General features: G+C 39.7%; 1 protein-coding gene across 2 annotated transcripts in view; it reads right to left on the bottom strand.

Annotated features, from left to right (window-relative positions):
• Positions 1-11,724, bottom strand: part of ALCAM (activated leukocyte cell adhesion molecule) — a 201,772-nt gene extending 190,048 nt beyond the window's left edge. For both annotated transcript variants that reach the window (XM_027104028.1, XM_027104027.1), the window contains exon 1: positions 10,985-11,724. In XM_027104028.1, coding sequence (XP_026959829.1) covers positions 10,985-11,057 — 73 coding nt within the window. In that variant the 5' untranslated portion in view covers positions 11,058-11,724. The remainder of the gene's footprint in view (positions 1-10,984) is intronic.
• Between the last annotated feature and the right edge of the window lie 7,119 nt (positions 11,725-18,843).

Here is an 18,843-nt window from a genome sequence, read left to right as displayed (position 1 = left end):
ATTTTTCTTCTCCTATTCTAATATATAACTGTTTTCACTTAATAGATACCACAAAAGTATTATCAAAATATTCATTATTTTACTGGAAATAAACTTTGTTCTCCTTTGATGCTTTCCTATATTAAAGTATGCTTCTCAAGAGTACACCTACTTTAATTTCTTCTAGTGATTTATTATCCAAAGGGTATAGGGAACTAAGAACTAGGGTTTTAAAACAATTATTTGTAGAAGCATTTTTGAATTCCATTAACAAGAGGAAGATATTACTCAATTTCAAAAAAACATTAATATTAAAATTACAGATTTTTAATAATTTCACCATTAAATTAGAGGTCACCAGAAAATCATAATTAATAAAGCACCCTCCAGTGCTCACAAAAAAAAAGTAGTGGAGCTCCCTCTATTGAATTATGGTTGAGAAAATAGGCCTTGTATTTAAAATCACAATTTTATCTTCAAAACAATTCTATTATAATAATTGTAAATTTTTTCTCTTTCTAAGCTCTAGTACCTTTCAAATTTTAGAAGCACATATGCAATATCAATTTCTAAGAATAATATTGTAAATTACATATGTCTTTATAATTTTAGAATGTGTTCTTTCTCTTTCACCGTTTTTGTTTGCAGGAAATTACATTTTAAGGCTGCAATTTTCAATTTGCGTTTTTCTTTTGTTTTCCTTGAGTTGGTAAAACTAAAAAGTTATTTGACAGATACTGGGACTATGATACATCCTAATAAGAATATGGATTCAAATTTTGTTATGGAAACTCAAAAATGTAGTTTAATGGAACTAAATATATCTTCCAACCAGTAAAATGCGGTATTTCACATATTTTTCTGATATGAATAAACTGGCATTTATTATAATATTGTGATTACTTAAAAATGTGATTCATAATGATTATTATTGGTTGAGAGTCCACTGTGTGCCAGGCACTGAGACATGTGCCATACACTCATTATCTTTTTGAATATTCATATCAAATGAACTTCATAGTACTGTAATCCTCATTTTACAAAACAGAAAAAAAGACAAGAGACAGTAATCAAACTAATGCTCTGATACAGAGCCCAAGCTCTTGAGCTCTTGTGCAATGGAATATATGCTATGTATTGACAGTCTGTGAAATCTGTAAGCCTTGACAGTCTATAAAAATTAAGCAATTAGTTTTTAATACCACTGAGGTATAGCCACACTGTACACAAAAACTCACTACTCAGGTAGTTCAAATCCTTTCTAGCTGAACATTTAGGATCAATTCTAAAAAAATGATCACCTCTAAACTATACCTGGAAACTCTATTCTTTTTACTGTTTTATCATTTATTTTAGAAAGAAGACATACTTCTTATCAGCAAAGAGAAAAAAAGCTGAACAGATGCAGGTTTTGTTTTAATAAACAGATACTTATTTGCCATTCTACTATGATAAGAAAAGCAATTTTATCATATGCTAATAAATCATTTCTAAAGGAAAATTTCTATTTGAGAACTAAATTACCATATACTGGGGTTGGGTTGAGTAGGGGATTAATCCAACAGGGTAAATCCAAATATGTATTGCATTTTACTCTTAGATCTGATATCAAAAGCATTATTCATATTTAGAGCCATGCTCATCTCTGCAAAAATATAAAACCTATGCCTTATGACCAACATAAACACTTTTCTTGGGAAGTGTCATACCTATCACCACATAGAGAAAATGCTTGCAGAATGAAGTATAAATGCCACAAGTCTGGACATTTAAAACTAAATGCTAAGCAGAAACTGCTTTAGTTTCATAAAATTACAGTATGTACATACTAATATTAAGTCCATTATGAGTGTTTGTTGCCTTGTTTTAAAAATATATCTTCAGCATATGCTTGTTGAAAACTCTTCATGTACATATTTTATGTTTTTTTTAAATAAAAGTAACTATAAAAATATATTTTACTCCTTTTCACAATAGGTCCAAAAATTACAGGGTGAAACATTTAGTAGCACAGATTTTTAAAATAAATTTACAGAAGATGGTATTTTTATCAGCTCATAAACAATTTTGACAAGTCTGTTAAACTTGTTGGAAGAAATGTTCAAAATATGATTTACTTAAAAATAACTGAAGTCTGTTTAGTAAAACTATTAAACTGGGTTTACAAAATGGCATTAGTTAGACGTATATTGCATCTACAATGAACAAACACGAATATTTGGAAACCATTTGTGTAATGAAAAACATTATCAACTGCTCTTAAGGTTCACATCTTGTTGCCTGTTAATCCACTGCTTCAGTTAATCTCATATCACAGAGTATGAATCTTCTAAAATGGAAGAAAATATGGCTTACAATTACATGGTTTATGTTCTAAAAGTTACCCATCTTATATGGAAAGAGCAATGATAATAATTCATAATAAATGCACTTCTTTCCTGCATTTGTGGTTCCATCTCATGTATAAAAATTTAGGCACAAATCTGTCTATAGTTTTTGCCTTACATATGAGTGTGTGTGCCTATTACTCCTATAATTCTCATTTTTTCCATAAACTTTAAATAAATAAGAACCAACATATCCTGGTTTTTAAGAAGTTATAGTAACAGTACAGAGTTATGGAGGAAGTATGGGGAAGGTACATCCCCATATACTTCAGCTTGGACTAAAGATACTCTTTTTTAAATAGAGATATATTTGACATATATTTGTTTTAGGTGTACAGTATAATGATTTGATAGATGTATATATTGCAAAAATGATCACCACAATAAGTTTAGTTAACATTCATCACCACACATAGTTACAATCATTTCTTGTGATGAGAACTTTTAAGATCTACTTTCTCAGCAACTTTCAAGTATACAATATAGTATATACTCTTTGAACCGTAATTTTAGAATTTCTTTCTAAACAAAAAATACACATATTCTTTGACTCAGCAATTTCACTTCTAAGACATTTTCCTGCCAACATTATTGCTCATACGGACAAGAACAAGTATTAAGATGTCCACTGCCGTATTGTTTGTAACAAATAGATTAGAAACAATCTACATTTCCAAGAGCTGGGGAAATGGTTAATTATGGTGTGTACAATAAACTCCAATACACCATGTTAAAAAATGATGTAGAGCTATATGTGCTGATATTAGATATTCTCTTAATCTCCAACATGTACTGCAAAGTGAAAAAGGAAAGGTACAGTACGTTCTCACTACATATGTTTAAAGGGTGGGAAGTTTATATGCAAATATGTGCTAGTATATAAGCATTTGAATAAAATCAAAGAGATCCTCTTCTGAACCCCGTAACTGGTAAGTAAATTAGGGAAATTAAAAAACAAGTATTTGAACAACTTCAAGGAATTCCTGGTCACCTCCAGGAGTTAGAGCCATGTTCCTCCTTAGTGTCTTCACTCATTCCATTCTCTCAGCCCATATCTTTTGTTTGATTATTTCTCATCTCGTACTTCAGATATCACTTCCTGAAAGAACTTTTCTGAGTTTTTCCTAAACTCCAGACCAAATTTGGCCACACTGATGTAAAATGCTCTTTATGTGCCCTTGCCGTACTTAGCAAAAGTTCTAGCAAATAATTATATAATTAGTTGACTGATGTCTGTTTCCCAGAGAGGACATAATTTCTTGGAGAGACAGTGGACCTTGGCTATTTAGTAACTAGTTCATAGCAGTATCCCCAGCACCAAGCCCAATGCTTTGCACAAATTGAGCACAATAAATATTTATTGAATGCTATTATTAAACGTTGAATGGTTAATTGACAAGAGTTTTAATTTTGGATTGGTTAACAATATGACCTTAGGGAAGTAGCTAAGTAATTTTAAGGCTCTTCATAGCTCCAAAACCTTGAACCTATGGGTCTAAACATACATCAAACTAAGAACATTGTTGTCTCTAAAAATGGCGGTTAATCTTCTACTGAATTTTAGGTAATCTCTTTACCTGTATCTTCATCTAGCTCAGCTGTCAAATAAGAGAACTGAACAAGATAGACATCTAAGGCACCTTCTCATTTTTCCAATGACCCCTCTTCTACATTTTAGCTTCTGATCATGAATTGCATGCCTTTAACCCTTCAATTTCTCTCTCTCTCTCTCTCCCTCCACACACACACACACACATAAACACACACACACACACACACACACACACACACACACACATACACTTTCCATAATTTTATTCCTGAGGAAGATAAAGTTTGAGCAGTAGGAAACAGTACTCTTACTGGACACTGCTCTATAATATATGAGTCTCTATAATATTTCTTGCCCAATAATCTGAAAGAAGAGGGTGTAGACTGTGAATATGGGGCTGAGGATCTGCAGTAAGGATCCCTGCTGTTGCCACACCCCTCACTACTATCTTGAGAGGTAGACTTCCATCAAGAGAACTAGCCTAGGGAAGCCTATTAGAAAATGAAAGACCATGGAGAAGAATTAATTTTTCCTGAACAACAACCAGCCAAATCCCAGAAGCAAAGCTTCATAGGTTGACTCACACAGCAGCCTACAGTAGAATGACATGGAGCTAAAATCCGAAAAGCACCCAACTGTCCAGCTTAAATTGCCAAACTGCAAAATAATGAACTACATAAAATGGTTGCTGTTTTAAACCACTTTATTTTGGAGTACTTTATTATGTGGCATAGTTAACTGATACATTGTGGTTCAAAATTTTAATAAGAGTAGCAAGACTTATTTTTCTGTTTTTTGCTTGATTTGGAGCTAGGCAAATTTTATAGCCAGAAACCTCCCTACTATTAGGGAAAGTACTTGGGAATATGCTGACAAGAGTTTTAGCCACAGTGTCCAATGCCCGCTCCCTTCAATCCGTCTTATTAAGGACAAATCTATGGCATCCTTTACCCGTGTGCTTAGAAAATACCCTCTCACCATTCCTACCTCCATTTGCTTTTGGAGTTTTCTGAATATCTGGGACACTCAGAGATATTTGAACCAAATAACATGTGGGTGATCAATTAGGAATAGTCAGTCTTGGCACCAACTGTTCTGGCTATAATGTTGGCTGTCCCAAGTCAGGTCACCATACCTAACTGATACAACTGTAGTTCACATGTACAAAGAGACTTGAGACCCTCCTTCAATTTTATAGACATCTTTGGTAATTTATTCTTAGATCTAAATTGATAGTGGAGCTACTGAGAAACCTCACAGAAGAACAGAATGGGAATTGTGCAGTTGGCTAAGAAAGGATTTCAGTATCAAATTGAAACAGGCCTTCCCTAGATAACTGCATGGCTAAGTATAGCTCCCAGGTGAATTTCAAACATCCTTATTCTCTTGGCATCTCAGGTCGATTCGGTTTCCACTCCAATCCACGGAATCCTTAATGTTCCACACGTACTACAATATTCTGGGGTTCCAGCCATAACCTTATATCTCTCTTATACTTGACATTAAAGAGGCATATAACCCCTTATTGATACTTCACTATTGCTGATACTTAAATAAAAAAGGTTAGAAATATTCAGTTTGTCAGGTTGAGGAATGTCTTATAGTTAAGTATTCTATGACAGACACATAGTCAAGTCATTAACAATTATTGTGATCATCTAATTTGCCATCCAAACTGCACTTTTGAGAGTAAAAAGGGTACCATTAATAATCGAATAAACCAGGCATAAACCAGGAGTGTCTTGGATATACCAGGATGTATGGATCATGGAGTGATAGAGAACAGAACTTTAGGCGAAAAAAGGCAAGGAAGAAAGCCAGGGAAACTGGACAGCTGTCTAATTTCTGATTAGTCTATTCTCCCACAATTTTGTTTCATTTTATTGCAATGCTAGAAGATCAGACACAGTCATGTTCATTGAAGTACCTCAACTCAAAGTTGAATTATGTAATCCTTTGATTAGAAACTATTTTGGATTTTGCACAACTCTGATTGCCCCTTGAATGGAATGGATAATTGAAAACTGACTGGATAAATAAGAGAGGAAGCAGTCAAAGCTAATTTCATTCTTGGAACATATACTACAATAATGGGCTATGATAATAGGTTACCATAAAACAATTACTGAATATCATAGCACAATTGTAACTAGTCCTAGCTGAAATATATATGTTATTCTGTCTAATAAGGTTGGGGGAAAAGAACATAAATTTTATTATTTAAACAGAGAAATTAGCTGGATGAAAATATCAGTAACTCCAAATATACGATAACATTTTGTACACTATAGGGATACTTGTAATAATTGTAGGATTTAACCTTATCAAAGAGCCTATAATATCCTCTTCTTAAACATAGAAGATATATTTTAGTCTTGGCTTTGTTCTCCACAGGGAAAGGAAACTTCTGCCCTAATAAAAAAAAGCAATGAGAAATATAAATGGACATTTTTCTGGACATTTTATTGAAAATAAAAAGGAGCTGATATCCAAAAGTAATAACCAAATAAATATTAATTCATCACGCAGCACTCCCAAGAAATTTTTCTTTAGTATTCCAGTGAGTTAGCTCATCTTAATATGCCACATACACTCATGTGTGAGAAATAAAATGGGCCTTTTGAAAACCTAACAGTGAAGAATAAAATTAACACTTTGAGAAGAACTAAATTTAAGTTCCCATGTATACACACAGGTACAGAGATACTATTTTATCATATCTGTACCTATGCTGCTCTCCTGCGTATTTGGGATAACATGTTGCATGTGTCAGAGAGCTAGAACTCTTTGATGATGTTTTATGTGAAATAGATGGCCAGAACAAAAAGAGGTGTGTTTGGGAATATAAAACAAGGTGATTATAAAGCATTTAAAATACTATATGACAAAAAGCTGCCATCTTACACTAAGTAATGCTGACAACTTAGTGCTCAGTTTTACAAAGGCCTATATTTAGTGCCATGAAAACTTGAGGGAGAAAAAAAAGAAAAGAAACATTTTTGCCTGCTTTTAATAAAATGGTCAAAGTGATAATTAAGTGGAATAAATTAAAGAGTGTTATTCTATTAAGAATATAATAAAAAGTCTTAATATAGCATGTTTTACTTGAAAAATTCAAAATGCTGAGCAAGGGAGTTAGTAATCTCACCAAAATCAGAACAATGTACTACATAGGGAGATAATTTTACAGATGGGAAATAAAAAGGAGTATAAAAATAACTTCCCCCAAGTTTACAACATTCTTAAGCAGCACAGCTAAAAACTGAACACATGAGTACTGACTCCATTATAAAGAATTTTTTGTTGACACTTAGGAGTCTTAAAGTAGGTTTTTATTGATTTTCTTCTTTTTAATAAGTCCACAGTAGACAAGCATTTTCTTCTAAATTTCTATTTTAAAAGATATGCTAGTTTGAATTTTCTAAAAAGTCAGAAAAAGTTTGGAATCTAGTCATGAAAATATTTTAGATTTCTATAGATTTGAAAACAATGGGAAAGCATTATTATTTTCTATTTCCTTCTATATTGTACTTACAACCATGGAGCAAATCAACTTCCTTGTTTAGGAGCCTTTTTAGGGTGTACATATAAGGCTTTGTCACATAAACATATTAGCATCAACCATCACTTAACATTTTATTCTAGGAACTATATATGAAGTTTAAATAGAGCCAGTCTTCCAGAAGGGATGGGTTGCATATATATATTTCTTTTTATGACCTAAAGCCCTTTCTGACTGTTGGGGTCTCTTTTCCCAGGAGAATGGGAGACTAATTCTCTCCAGTATAAATTTTTTTAATAGCCTTATTCAGGCTTGGAGGAGTAATCACAAGATACGAGTTTATAAAAGTAGGAAAAAAGACAGAAAGCTAGCAATTGGGAGCCACTGACATTTTTCTAGTAATACAACTTATATGAATCGTGTCTGTCCAGGCTGTTTGAAAGCATTAGAAAAATACAGTTGGAAAATGACTCTGCCTTGCCTAAATGGGCTTTTTACCCTAGGTCATTAGAAACAAACGGTTGAGCTGGCAGAGCTCTCAGAGAGCAGAGCCTTAGTCCACCCTTTTCCTTACACATGAGAATACTGAAACCCAAAATGGTGAAATGACTTGCTCAAGTGCCTGAAGGTAAGTGGTCCCAAAACAAACCTAGGAAAGCAGTCTACTGAAAATAGTGCCCCATTAAATCATAAATTGCTATTGGATTAAATAAATCAAAGAAAAAGCAGTATTACTGCCTACTAAGCAGTTTGCAGTTTTGAAATTATAAATTTTAATAGTCCCACATCAGTTAGTCTGAAAGGACATTATTTGAATTGATGCTCTTCCCAAGGCCTACTGAGATAAACGGATACATTCCAAACATGATAACCCACTGAAAAAAAAAGCTTTAAGTGTGCTTACGTCTTGGAATGAACTTTTTATCAGTGAGCAATTAAGAAACATTCCAGAGGGGGTGCACACAGATGACCCAAGAGAAGAAACAGTTCAGGGCCCATCTCCTTGTTGTAAATAATCAAGGAAAGCCTTTTTTTTTTCTTTTTTTTAAAGCAATACAAAATGTTACCACAGGCTGACGCTCTTTCTACGAGAATAATAAAATTCTTGCTCCCTCGGATGCTGAGCTCATACTTCATTGCCTTCATCTCCGAATTCAGTTTCCGTGGTTCATAGATAATTATCCTCCTGCCTTCAAAACAGGTAACATGCCATGCCTAAAATATATCCATGGCTACGTAGCGACTACAGACCGACAGACCTGCAGAGGCAGTTTCACAAACTCTAGTTTTTGTTCTCTAGGTCTGGACACACTATCAAAACCGCTCCGGAAATGAAGGGCTGCAGGCGGGCCAGTCCCTTCATTCAGTCCCTTTGCCTAAGCCAGCTATTGGTGCTGCATCACCCCCGGGCTCAGCGGTGCAGAAGGCTCTGGAGGAGGGGCACCTGCCGTCCAGGACTTGCACCCTGAATCTGGACGTGGCGCTTTTAGTGCCATAATTCTTTCTTTTAAAACACACTGACGCCGCACCGAAAACCTGGCGCATTTGCCAGTCGGGTAATTTCAAGGAAAGCGCTGATCTGAGGGTCTCAGTCTCCTGACCCGCAGATCAGCAGAGGGTAGGCGGCGGTGAGAGAGCCCGCCCCGCTAGCTGAAAGCGCGCAGCTGGGTTCCGGCGAGAAACGCGCGAGCTTGCTGCGTCAGAAGAATCCCCGCGAAGATCATAAAGAGGAACCTCTCCCTTTTTAGCAGTTACATGTGCGGAAAACCTGTCCTCTGAGGTGGCCCAACTGAAAATAAATTCCGGCACGGAAAAGGAAACTGGGCGTGTGCCTGTGGTCCGAGCGTAGTGGTGTAGGTGAGACTACGCTCTCCAAGCGGCGAGGGGGTTAAACCGAAAACCGGCTGTGGGACTGTGGGCGTGTGGATCTTCGCACTGAACAAACTACAGAACCCTCATCCTCCCTCCTCTCTCCCCTCGGCTCCAGAGTGAGTGCCCCTCCTTCCCACACCAGCCACTGGGATCAGGAAAAAGTGAAATCCGTACAGTACCAAAGCCAAGGGGGTCTCTCCTTCCCACCTCCCGGGGGGTTCTCACCCCCCTCCACCTGCTTTTAAATCCTGTTCGACTCTCGATTCACAGTCCCAGCCCCAGAGCCGGCGATCTGTCACAGACGCCTCTTGCTCTAGCCTCAAAACAGCAGGTGAGCTCATTACCTCGACTCGAAATGGAACTTTAAAAATGAGTGCAGAACGGGAGGGGGCACGCACCTCGCGCGTACACCCACCACTAACACACACCGCGGCGGCAGTTCACAAACACTAGGGATCTGCAGACTCTAACCCCGAGCCCCACTCTCCTCTCTTTTCTGGGAGAGCTCCAGAGGCTTTCAAACCCCTTCTTTGACCTCAGCATGCCAACAACTGAAGGGATGTGCAGAAATTAAAGACGCGAAGAGGAAGTGAGTTTTTCTTTGATAAAAACTAAAGAAAGGGGCAAGAGTACAAACAGAAGCCGAAATAACAAGAAGTAGGAGGTTTTTTTGCAATTGTCTACGAGGGGCTAGAGATCAAAACTTCAAAGGGAGAAAAAAAATTCCCCCCAAATCTTCATTTCTAGCGAAAAATTAACCTGCTGCTCTGTCAAGCGACGGCGAGCACACAGAATTTCCTGTTAGGGTCAACTCACTTCAGCCACCCGGCAGGTCTCAGGATGACAGTGCCAGGGGACGTCCCTAAGGGCAAGGAAAGAGATTTCCAGGAGAGATATATTCGTAGTTGGGGCTTTTTCTTTTTCTTTTTCTTTTTTTTTTTTTTTCTTATGAGGCTCAATACAGAACTGAGAACTGAGGTTAGGTCACAGGTCCTGAACAATCCACAACCCCCTCACTAAGGGCTCACAAACCTGGCTGCGAATTCCAGTCCAGGCTGCGTTCTTTGCCCGCCATCACCCCTACTCTCACCACCCACCCAGACAATGGGGGAGACGACGTCCAAACCACGGTCGGAGCTTTAGGAGGTTTTAAAAGGGAGTGATTGAAAGTCCTCCCTTCCTCCTCTACCCCTCCCCCTCCCTTCGCCTCTCACCACGGGAAGTTACCAGGGGATTTATCACGAAAAAGTGCGAGCTATTGCCTCCAAGAGCTAAGCGAAAGGAAAACTGCCCAGAGCGCAGTGACGTGGACTTTGATATCCAGAGACTGGAGGGGTGGTCAGAGGGCGAGAGCTCGCCGCCCAAGCTGGAGCCGCAGGGGGGAAGGGGAGAGAGCCAGATGAATCTTGACCGTGGGCCCCGCGGAGCCCCGGCCCCGGCCGCACCCAAACTTCCTGGAGATTTATCAAGTCCCCCCAGTCGCTGCCCCAACTTCAGCCGACCAGTCGAGCCCAAATATGCGGCACAGGTGAGGGTACCCAGGGCCAGCTCTGTGCCCGCACCGCCGTCCCCTTACCTCCCCCATGCGCCCCGGCGCGCCTCCCCGGGGGTGCGAGGCCCGCGCCGGGCACCTAGAAAACAGCCCCCCCGGCCCAGGTTGGCCTGGGGCTGCTCTGAGGCCCCTGCTCTTACCTGGCCGAAGGACAGCAGCGGAGATCAAGAGGCAGAAGACCAGACGGCAGGAGGAGGCCGCCTTCGATGCCATATTCCTCCTCCTCCTCGGGGACCACCGACAGAGTCCGCGCCGCAGGAGGGGGCGTCCTCCCCGGCTCCGCGCTGCCCGCGCGCTCGCGGGTCCGGACGCAGCGGGCAGCGGCTTGTCCCAGACACACCGCCCCCCGGGCTGTGGCGCTGCACCTTCGGGTGTCCGCTGCTCGCAACTTTCCACCACGCAGTGCCCCAACTCCTCCTGTCTCCCCGTCAACACCCGCCCTTGGCCCCTTCGGCTGCTCCTCCCGGGACCGGCGACCCTCTCTTCCCGGGAGACACTTGAGTAATTCGGAAAGGTATACGTGGTTCTTTTTAGCTGGTCTGTTATTTTCCTTCTCTTGGAATAATAATAATAATGGTAGTGGCAGTGCGCATAAAAAGCCTGGTGCTAGGAAAGAATTGCCGGGAGGGGCAACAGTGGGGCGACAGGTCCAGGCGGTCTCCTCAGGTGGTAGCGGCGGTGGCAGCGATAGCAGCGGCGCCAGCAGCGGTCTCTGGGCTGCTCTGAGTGGAGGGACTGGAAGGCGTGTGTAAGCTGCCGCTTGCCTCCTCCCTTCGCCTCCTCCCTCTCTCCTCTCTCCTCCCAGCTTCGCGGGACGTGGAGCCAAGCGCAGGTGGTAGGAGCTGGATCTGCAGCCTAGAGGCGCTGCAGGACCGAGTCCGAGACGAAGTCCGCCTCAGGAACTCCACTGGGCTGTCATGCTCACCGAGTCCCGGAGACCAAGTGGGCGGGGCTTTCTAGTGGCTCCGCCCCGGGGGCACGCCCGCCAATAGGGAGCCCGCCCAAGAGCTGCGCGCTCCTGGGTGGGCCCCCAGTACTGTCACTTCCCTGTGGCGTTATCTTTGCCATCGTCCTAGGGATTCTCACTTCACGCTGCCCACGCAGCTTCGCCACGGTTCAAATTGCCCTTTTCTTGCCCCCAGGCGCCTATCCACTGGCTCACTCCTCAGGGACTTTTCGGCCGTGATATCTCAGCCTCCTTCTCCTATAAGGAGAGTAGTGGGGCAGGGAGGTGGGGGTCGGGACCTCCCCGGGGACTCGCACTTCGGGTCCAAGGGTGATAGCGAAGGAGGGAGGAAGGGGCTGGAGGAGGTGGCAAATCGGGGAACTTGCCTCCTGGGAGTTAACAGGAACAGCTACTGGTTGGCGGGGCGGGGGGGGGGGTAACTCACTAGGCTGATTCCCCCGCCCTACTCTCGCCACGTGCCCTTCTCGCACGCACCTTGTTTTGCAGGCAGATTACTTGAGTCGACTGCCCACTAGCAAATAGAAAATATTCACTCTTTCCCGGGGGAAATTAAATCAGGAATTTCTAGATCATACTTCGTTACACGGATTTTCCCAATGTCTACAAAAGCCAGAGCAAGTGTCTCTTATTTTGAATGAAGCGGCGATTTTAAGTTGCAAACAGAAATCCTCAAATTACTCAGATTAAAAGCCAAGCTTCTCCTTGTCCGCTCCAGAAAGCCAGTCATCCCAGCAGATGGACAGGCTTCTCTGGCAATTTCTAAAGATTGAACCACCTCCCAGGCGGAACGTCAGGAAGCTGTGTCGCTTTCAGATCAGGCAGAGAGCATGAAGGAATTTTTCCCTCTAGAACACCGGGGTGGAGCTGTCGGAGCCCTAAGTGGCTCTAAATCAGGGATGTGGGATCACAAGTCTCATCCACGAAGCATAATAAAATCTTGGTCCCAGAACCACTTCGCCGGGGCATTAAATAGCCTTCCGTGCATCACAGGGACACCCCTGTGTGAGACTAGTCTCCAGCAGAGAATGCCAACTAGTAATCGTCACATACTGCGCTTTCATCAGAAGACTTGAGTCACCAGCTAGATGGGGATGAGGGAAGTTGGTGGCAGGAGAAATAATAAAACAAGCGGGAGTGCGCGCGCGCGCCCACACACGCCTTTGAATTCTTTCTCTTTTCCTGCTCCAAACTATTAAGCTCCATCTTCCGCTGTGATTTTTATCGAAAGCCTGCCAGTCTTGTCCTCTCGGTTCTCCTTACATTACATTCGCAGTATTCTAGAGTAGAGCTCTTATATTTTTCCTCTCAGAATAAGTAGTTTCTCCCTTTTGGTTTTAACATTAGCATTTAATTTGCATCTTATGAACCTACAAGAAGGCTAATGGTATGAGGCAGATGCCTTTTAATTCAGTATTCCATGAGCTAAGTATGGCTGAATTGCTAGCATTCCCATGGGATCCTGTAGAATTCCTTTAGGGAATTGTTTCCCCTTTAACAGCAGCTCTAAGTAGCTCTTACTCGAAAAAATCATCCTAACTATATACTTAACCTGGATCCCTCCCAACCCACCCTCTGTCTATCTGACCCCCTTTATTTTGGGGTGGGAGTTAATACAGCTTAATTGTTAAAAAGTTGATCTGCAAAGGCAGACTGTCTGATTTGGGCTTTGACATTCCCAGGGGCATGATCTTGGTGAACTCAACCCCTCTAAGCCTCAGTTTCCTTACTTGTAAAAAGTGATAACAATAGTGCTAGCCTTTTGAGATTTTTGTGATGATTAAATGAGATCACACAAATAACTGGCTAGATACAGTAGAAGGAGTGTGGGCTTTGGGGAGCAATCAGAGCCTAGGTAAAGCCCCTGTTCTGCACAAGCGAGTGACCTTGAGCAAAAGTCAGTCTCTTATAATCAAAGTATGATAAGTATGATGACACATCAGAGTACCAACTTCAAAGGTGAGCAGCTAAGTAGGATCAAAATACATTCTATAAATTAAGTATATTATACTTACCCACATTTATGACAAGTATGATTGTATGTAGTACAGTCAGTTGGTCCAGAATTCCTTTTAGAGAGGAATTTGTCCTAGTGTAGGAAAATGCCTTAACAAGCCGCTTGGAGCAGTAACTTCAAAAGCTATTAGTCTTATATAGCTAAGGCCACAAAGTGATGGTGAAACTACTCTATATTAACTAACATAATAAAAATAAAATGAGGAATTACAAAATAATAAAAATAAGAATTTGGCAGGGGAGTGAAGACAGGGATGCTGAGAAAAGAAGAAGGGACAAAGACTAAGCCATACAATTATAAATTGAAATGGTGGAAGACCTTTAAATATATTATAAATAATTAGTTAATGGCAGCTATTGAACACTTACTATATGTTAGGTTATTCTAAGCAATTTATATGAACTAGTGGAATAATTCCCCCTCCAAAAAAATCCTGCGAGGGAGATGTTAATGTTATCTTCATTTTGCTCATGAAGAAACTGAAGCCCAGAGATATGAAGTAACTTTTCCAAGTTCACACAGTGATTCGTGATTCATAGTAATAGTAATGCCACCATTCTACCGAAGGCACTTTGATATTAGAGCTTCATTTCTATCTACTTACTCATCACTATCCACTTCACTTATCAGATATGTGCAAAAATAAATTTATGACGTTCTTTTTGGTTGAGGGGGGCTTGATTGAAACATAAATTCCTAAAACATTAATAAAACCTCCTACTCTCAAATACATTGTCCTTGAGGAAATTAATAAGGCAGTGCACCCTATCTGCATGAGACAGATACAGTGCACATGAGATGACAAGACCATTTCTAGTAATTTAGCATAAGTAAGAGCTCAGAATTGGAAATAAACTTGAGATGTAAGCTCCACAAAATAATGTAGTAGAGAGAGTATTTGTCTGTCAAGATTTGGGGAATGGGGGGTTGGATCCACCTGACCTAGTTCTTAACAGGAAGAGCTTTTCCAGCTGCATCTGGACCACAAGTGCTTTTGTTACAACCAAGAAAACATAGTATTCCAATGATATTTACCAGTTTAATCATGCCTCAGAGCATCATAATGGGGACTGCTTATTGCAAGGAATAAAATGAATAATGTTCAGCCAGAGGAAAACGTACTTCTTGTTACCTGAAACATGAGAAGCATTTTGTATCTCCAGTATAAAAGAATTCATCATCAGTCAGGACAGTATGCTCAAAGCAGTGACAGCACAGTAGGCAGCTTTCCTGCTTAGAATCTGTTGAGGTCAGATCTCAGGATTCCAGGGGCTCAGGCCAGGAACCTTTGCCCCATCTGTACTACTTCATCAGTATGTGACAACATAGCTAGGTAGGGCATGTGAGCATTTGAAGAGTTGAGGTGATTTTTTTCTTCTGATCAACGTAAACAATTTCCCACTGGAGATGAAATTTCCAAAAGATAGCTTTGGAGGCTGGTGACATTTGTTCTTTACCACATTTATCATAGTGTTTTGTGTGCCTTCCTAGTTTTTGAACAAAACATGTATGCAATTCAAGAGCATGCAACAAATCTGACTCACTTTCTCCCCAACCCCACCTCTCCATCAATGATTACACATTTCTAGCCAATACTTTGCAAATACATTGGGTACTCTGTAAGTATTTATGTATGAATGATAAATAGTGAGGAAAATTTTTTATAGAACATAGACCCTGAAACAAATTTAACAGGGAGAATGAATAAGAAGATGAAAGCTGTTTCCACTGAGCCTTCAATGATTGGACTAGTATGATTCTGGTACCAGTTCCAACGTGTGGGGTTTTTTTTTTTTTTGCATACCACCAAAGCAATTCTTGGACACTAGGTTGATGTTCTACAATTCAACTAAATTCTCACAGTATCAGCCTGGTTATAGCGTCAACCAGATAGAAGAGATACCTAGGGCAAGGTGTGTGGGAAGGAGAGCAGAGCATCCACGCTCTCTGAGCATGCCACTCTCCCCAAATAACCACGTGTTTATCAACCGGGAAGCTCTTGCAGCACAGACCTTCCAAGTTTTTATGGAGGCTTCATTACATAGGCACTGTTGATTACATTCTAAGCCATTGGTGATTGAACTCCATCTCCAGCTCCACTGCTTTCCCAGGAGGTCCAGAGTTGGGACTAAAAGTTTCACCCTTTAATCACAGAGTCAGATTGGATCTCCTGGCAACCAGGCCCCGTCCTTAGGTGACCTAGGGACTTTCCAAAGTTACCTCATTAACACAGCAAAACGCACCATTATGTTACCACTCTACTCACTTAGGAAATTACAAGGGTTTTAACAGCTCTTACCAGGGATGGAGTCAAGACCAAATATTAAATTTCTTAGTATAACACACAGTATCACAACTAGGCAGAACTAAGGTTTAGGGAAAGCAAAGAGAATGAGTCAAGACCTAGTCACCATAGTGAAAAACTTTGAAATATAAACTGAGGAAACCTAATCTACAGGAAGAAGAGAGTGAAAAAAAAATCTATTTGCTATCAGTGAGAAGAAAACAGAGCCACAGGAGAATAGAATCCTGACTAGTAAAGGTTTCAAGTGACCAGGAAGGGAATGGGCAAGGGCCTTGCCTAATGCACTGATGAGAAAATGGAAATAGATGGCTAAGTGGCATTTATATTAAGTCTAAGAAGATATAACTATTTAAAGAGGCACAGAGATTACACAGGTATAAGATAAAGCTCTGTTTTATTTCTGGACCCTAAGGTTTTTAAGTCAATGATTCCTAAAATGACTCTATATAAGGCCTGGGGAACAGACGGGTATCTGTCCTCCTAAGAAATATTCCCTTGAACTTTATTTTTTAATTTTGATTAATAGTAATATCAGTCATGGTTTTGAATAAAATTTTGCAACTCACATCTTCAATAACATCAGCTAATAAAGCTGTATCACTGGAGCTCAGGAGCGCAAAAACTTTCAAAGCCTATGGTAAACATTTATTATTTCAGACTGTAGCTCGCTCAATGTCTGGGTACAAAAAGAAATTCATAGCTATTTCAGTCGAAGTAGAAATCCACTTAGTCGTTTTCCTTCCTGTCTTAGACATGAGGAATGGAGAAAGAATCTAGCTAAGCCCTTTGACCGTGAAACATACACCATAACTATAAAATAGATTCCCAAAACTCTTAGTGTATTAAACACTCATAATTCATTAGTGCTTTCGGTAGGTGCATAAAATTTACTCAAAAATTATAACAGTCTAAGTTCCTCCTACAACTTGAGAGTTTCTCCTTAGAGTTCTCTATGTGTTTTCAACTTTTAACTGAAATATACGGTTCTTTCAGTTTGGGGTAAGCAAAAGTGATTCAGAGAATAGTTATTCAAATGTTTGATACCTCAAAAGAAGTTTCAACTTGATTACCCCTCAAAAACTTCTCCAGAGTTATCGCTACTTGCTTTGTCATATATCTGCTAGCCATACTGATCTATGATAATTTCATTCAGGAATTTGAAGTGGACATGCAATGACTATAGAAGTTGAAAATAATATATTTTTGATTTCCTAAAACAGATCACCACGGATTTAATGGACTTCTGGAAAACCAAAATGAAGTATTAACTAAGCCCAGGTTATCTATACTAGTTTTCCTTAAAATAAGCAAGATAGTTGCAAGAGTTTACAGGAAAGTATTAAGAAGAAATTCTTACGTAAATGCATAATCCCTAAGGAGTGATATTAATTAGCAAAAAAAAAGATGAATAACACGGAATGAAGTCTCATTGATTATGTAATATATGACAGAATCTTATAATTTTAATGTTTCTTAGGGCCTTACAATAATTTAGATGAAGAGTTTTCAATCTTTATTTAAATACAAACCTTTTTCTTCTAATGAAGGCTCACTCTGAAGTCAAATTTCCTATTTTCCCGTTTGACCCATTCAAACCATACAGGTCTCCTCATTATTCCTAAATATACCTACCATATTCCCACATCAGGGCCTTTGCACTTGCTGTTTCTAATCCTCGGAATTCTTTAACCCAGTTATTAGTGTAGCTTACTCCATCACCTCTTTCAAGGTACTTGCGCAAATATTACCTTCTCACTGAAGCTTTCCATGAACAACTATTTAAATTTTCAACCCCCATCCCCAGTACTCCTTATCTCCCTTTTGTGCTTCATTTTTTTCTCTGTTGTCTCTATCCCCATAGAGCATAATAGATTGAAAGCTCAATGAGGGCAGAAATGTGTGTCTGTGTTACTCTCTGCTATATGCCTAGAATAGACAGACACATTAGTAGACACATAATACTACTTGACCAATGAGTTCATCAATTCTTGAATACTTGATGAATAATAAATTATAGTGCAGGGTAATTAATAAACTGATACAGGTGGGGCTGCTTTGACTGAGGTTTGATAAATAGCCTGAAGTTTCACTTCCCCCTTTAGATACTTCAAAGCTTTTTAGCATAATTAGGAAACCCACCAGGTCAGTATCATACAACAGATGAGGTCATTGAGGTCCCAGGATCCAGAAGTCTTAACCAAAATTTACACAGGTATGGGTACCACTCTTGCTTAAATGAAAATGGACCACTTTCTGGTAGAGTAAATACACAAGATACTCTGTAAATTTTTAGTCAAATTCTCAGAACAATAAAAAATTTTGGATGCATATAAGACATTATTAATCAATTTTAAATACAGTATATTTGCCCAAACTCTTTTCAGAACAGACATTCTGAATAGTGTTCTGTATAAACTTTCTCTAAGGCATGATTATGGATGCAGTATCAATATTGCAAAGTCTACAGAGGTGGTTCAGTATTCAGGATTTTAAGCCTCAGTGTTCTTTATACTTTGTTCTTTTCTGGTGGATTTGGCAACATTATAATTCAAAGCAATGTATTCCACAAACATAGATGATTCATAACCTATTCAGCTAACAGTGCTATAGGACAAATATTGGATTTAATTTGATGTCCAACATTTTAACGTTACATGGAGGTGTTTAATGTGTTTACTTTTCTTTGTAAGGGCAAGAAATTCACTTAATAATT

The sequence above is a fragment of the Aethalodelphis obliquidens genome, unplaced genomic scaffold, assembly GCF_003676395.1.
Source record: "Aethalodelphis obliquidens isolate GAN/ISIS:26980383/991018 unplaced genomic scaffold, ASM367639v1 scaffold1, whole genome shotgun sequence".
Taxonomy (NCBI): domain Eukaryota; kingdom Metazoa; phylum Chordata; class Mammalia; order Artiodactyla; family Delphinidae; genus Aethalodelphis; species Aethalodelphis obliquidens.
The sequence above is the reverse complement of the archived record's forward strand: the minus strand, read 5'-3'. Positions and strand labels throughout refer to the sequence as shown.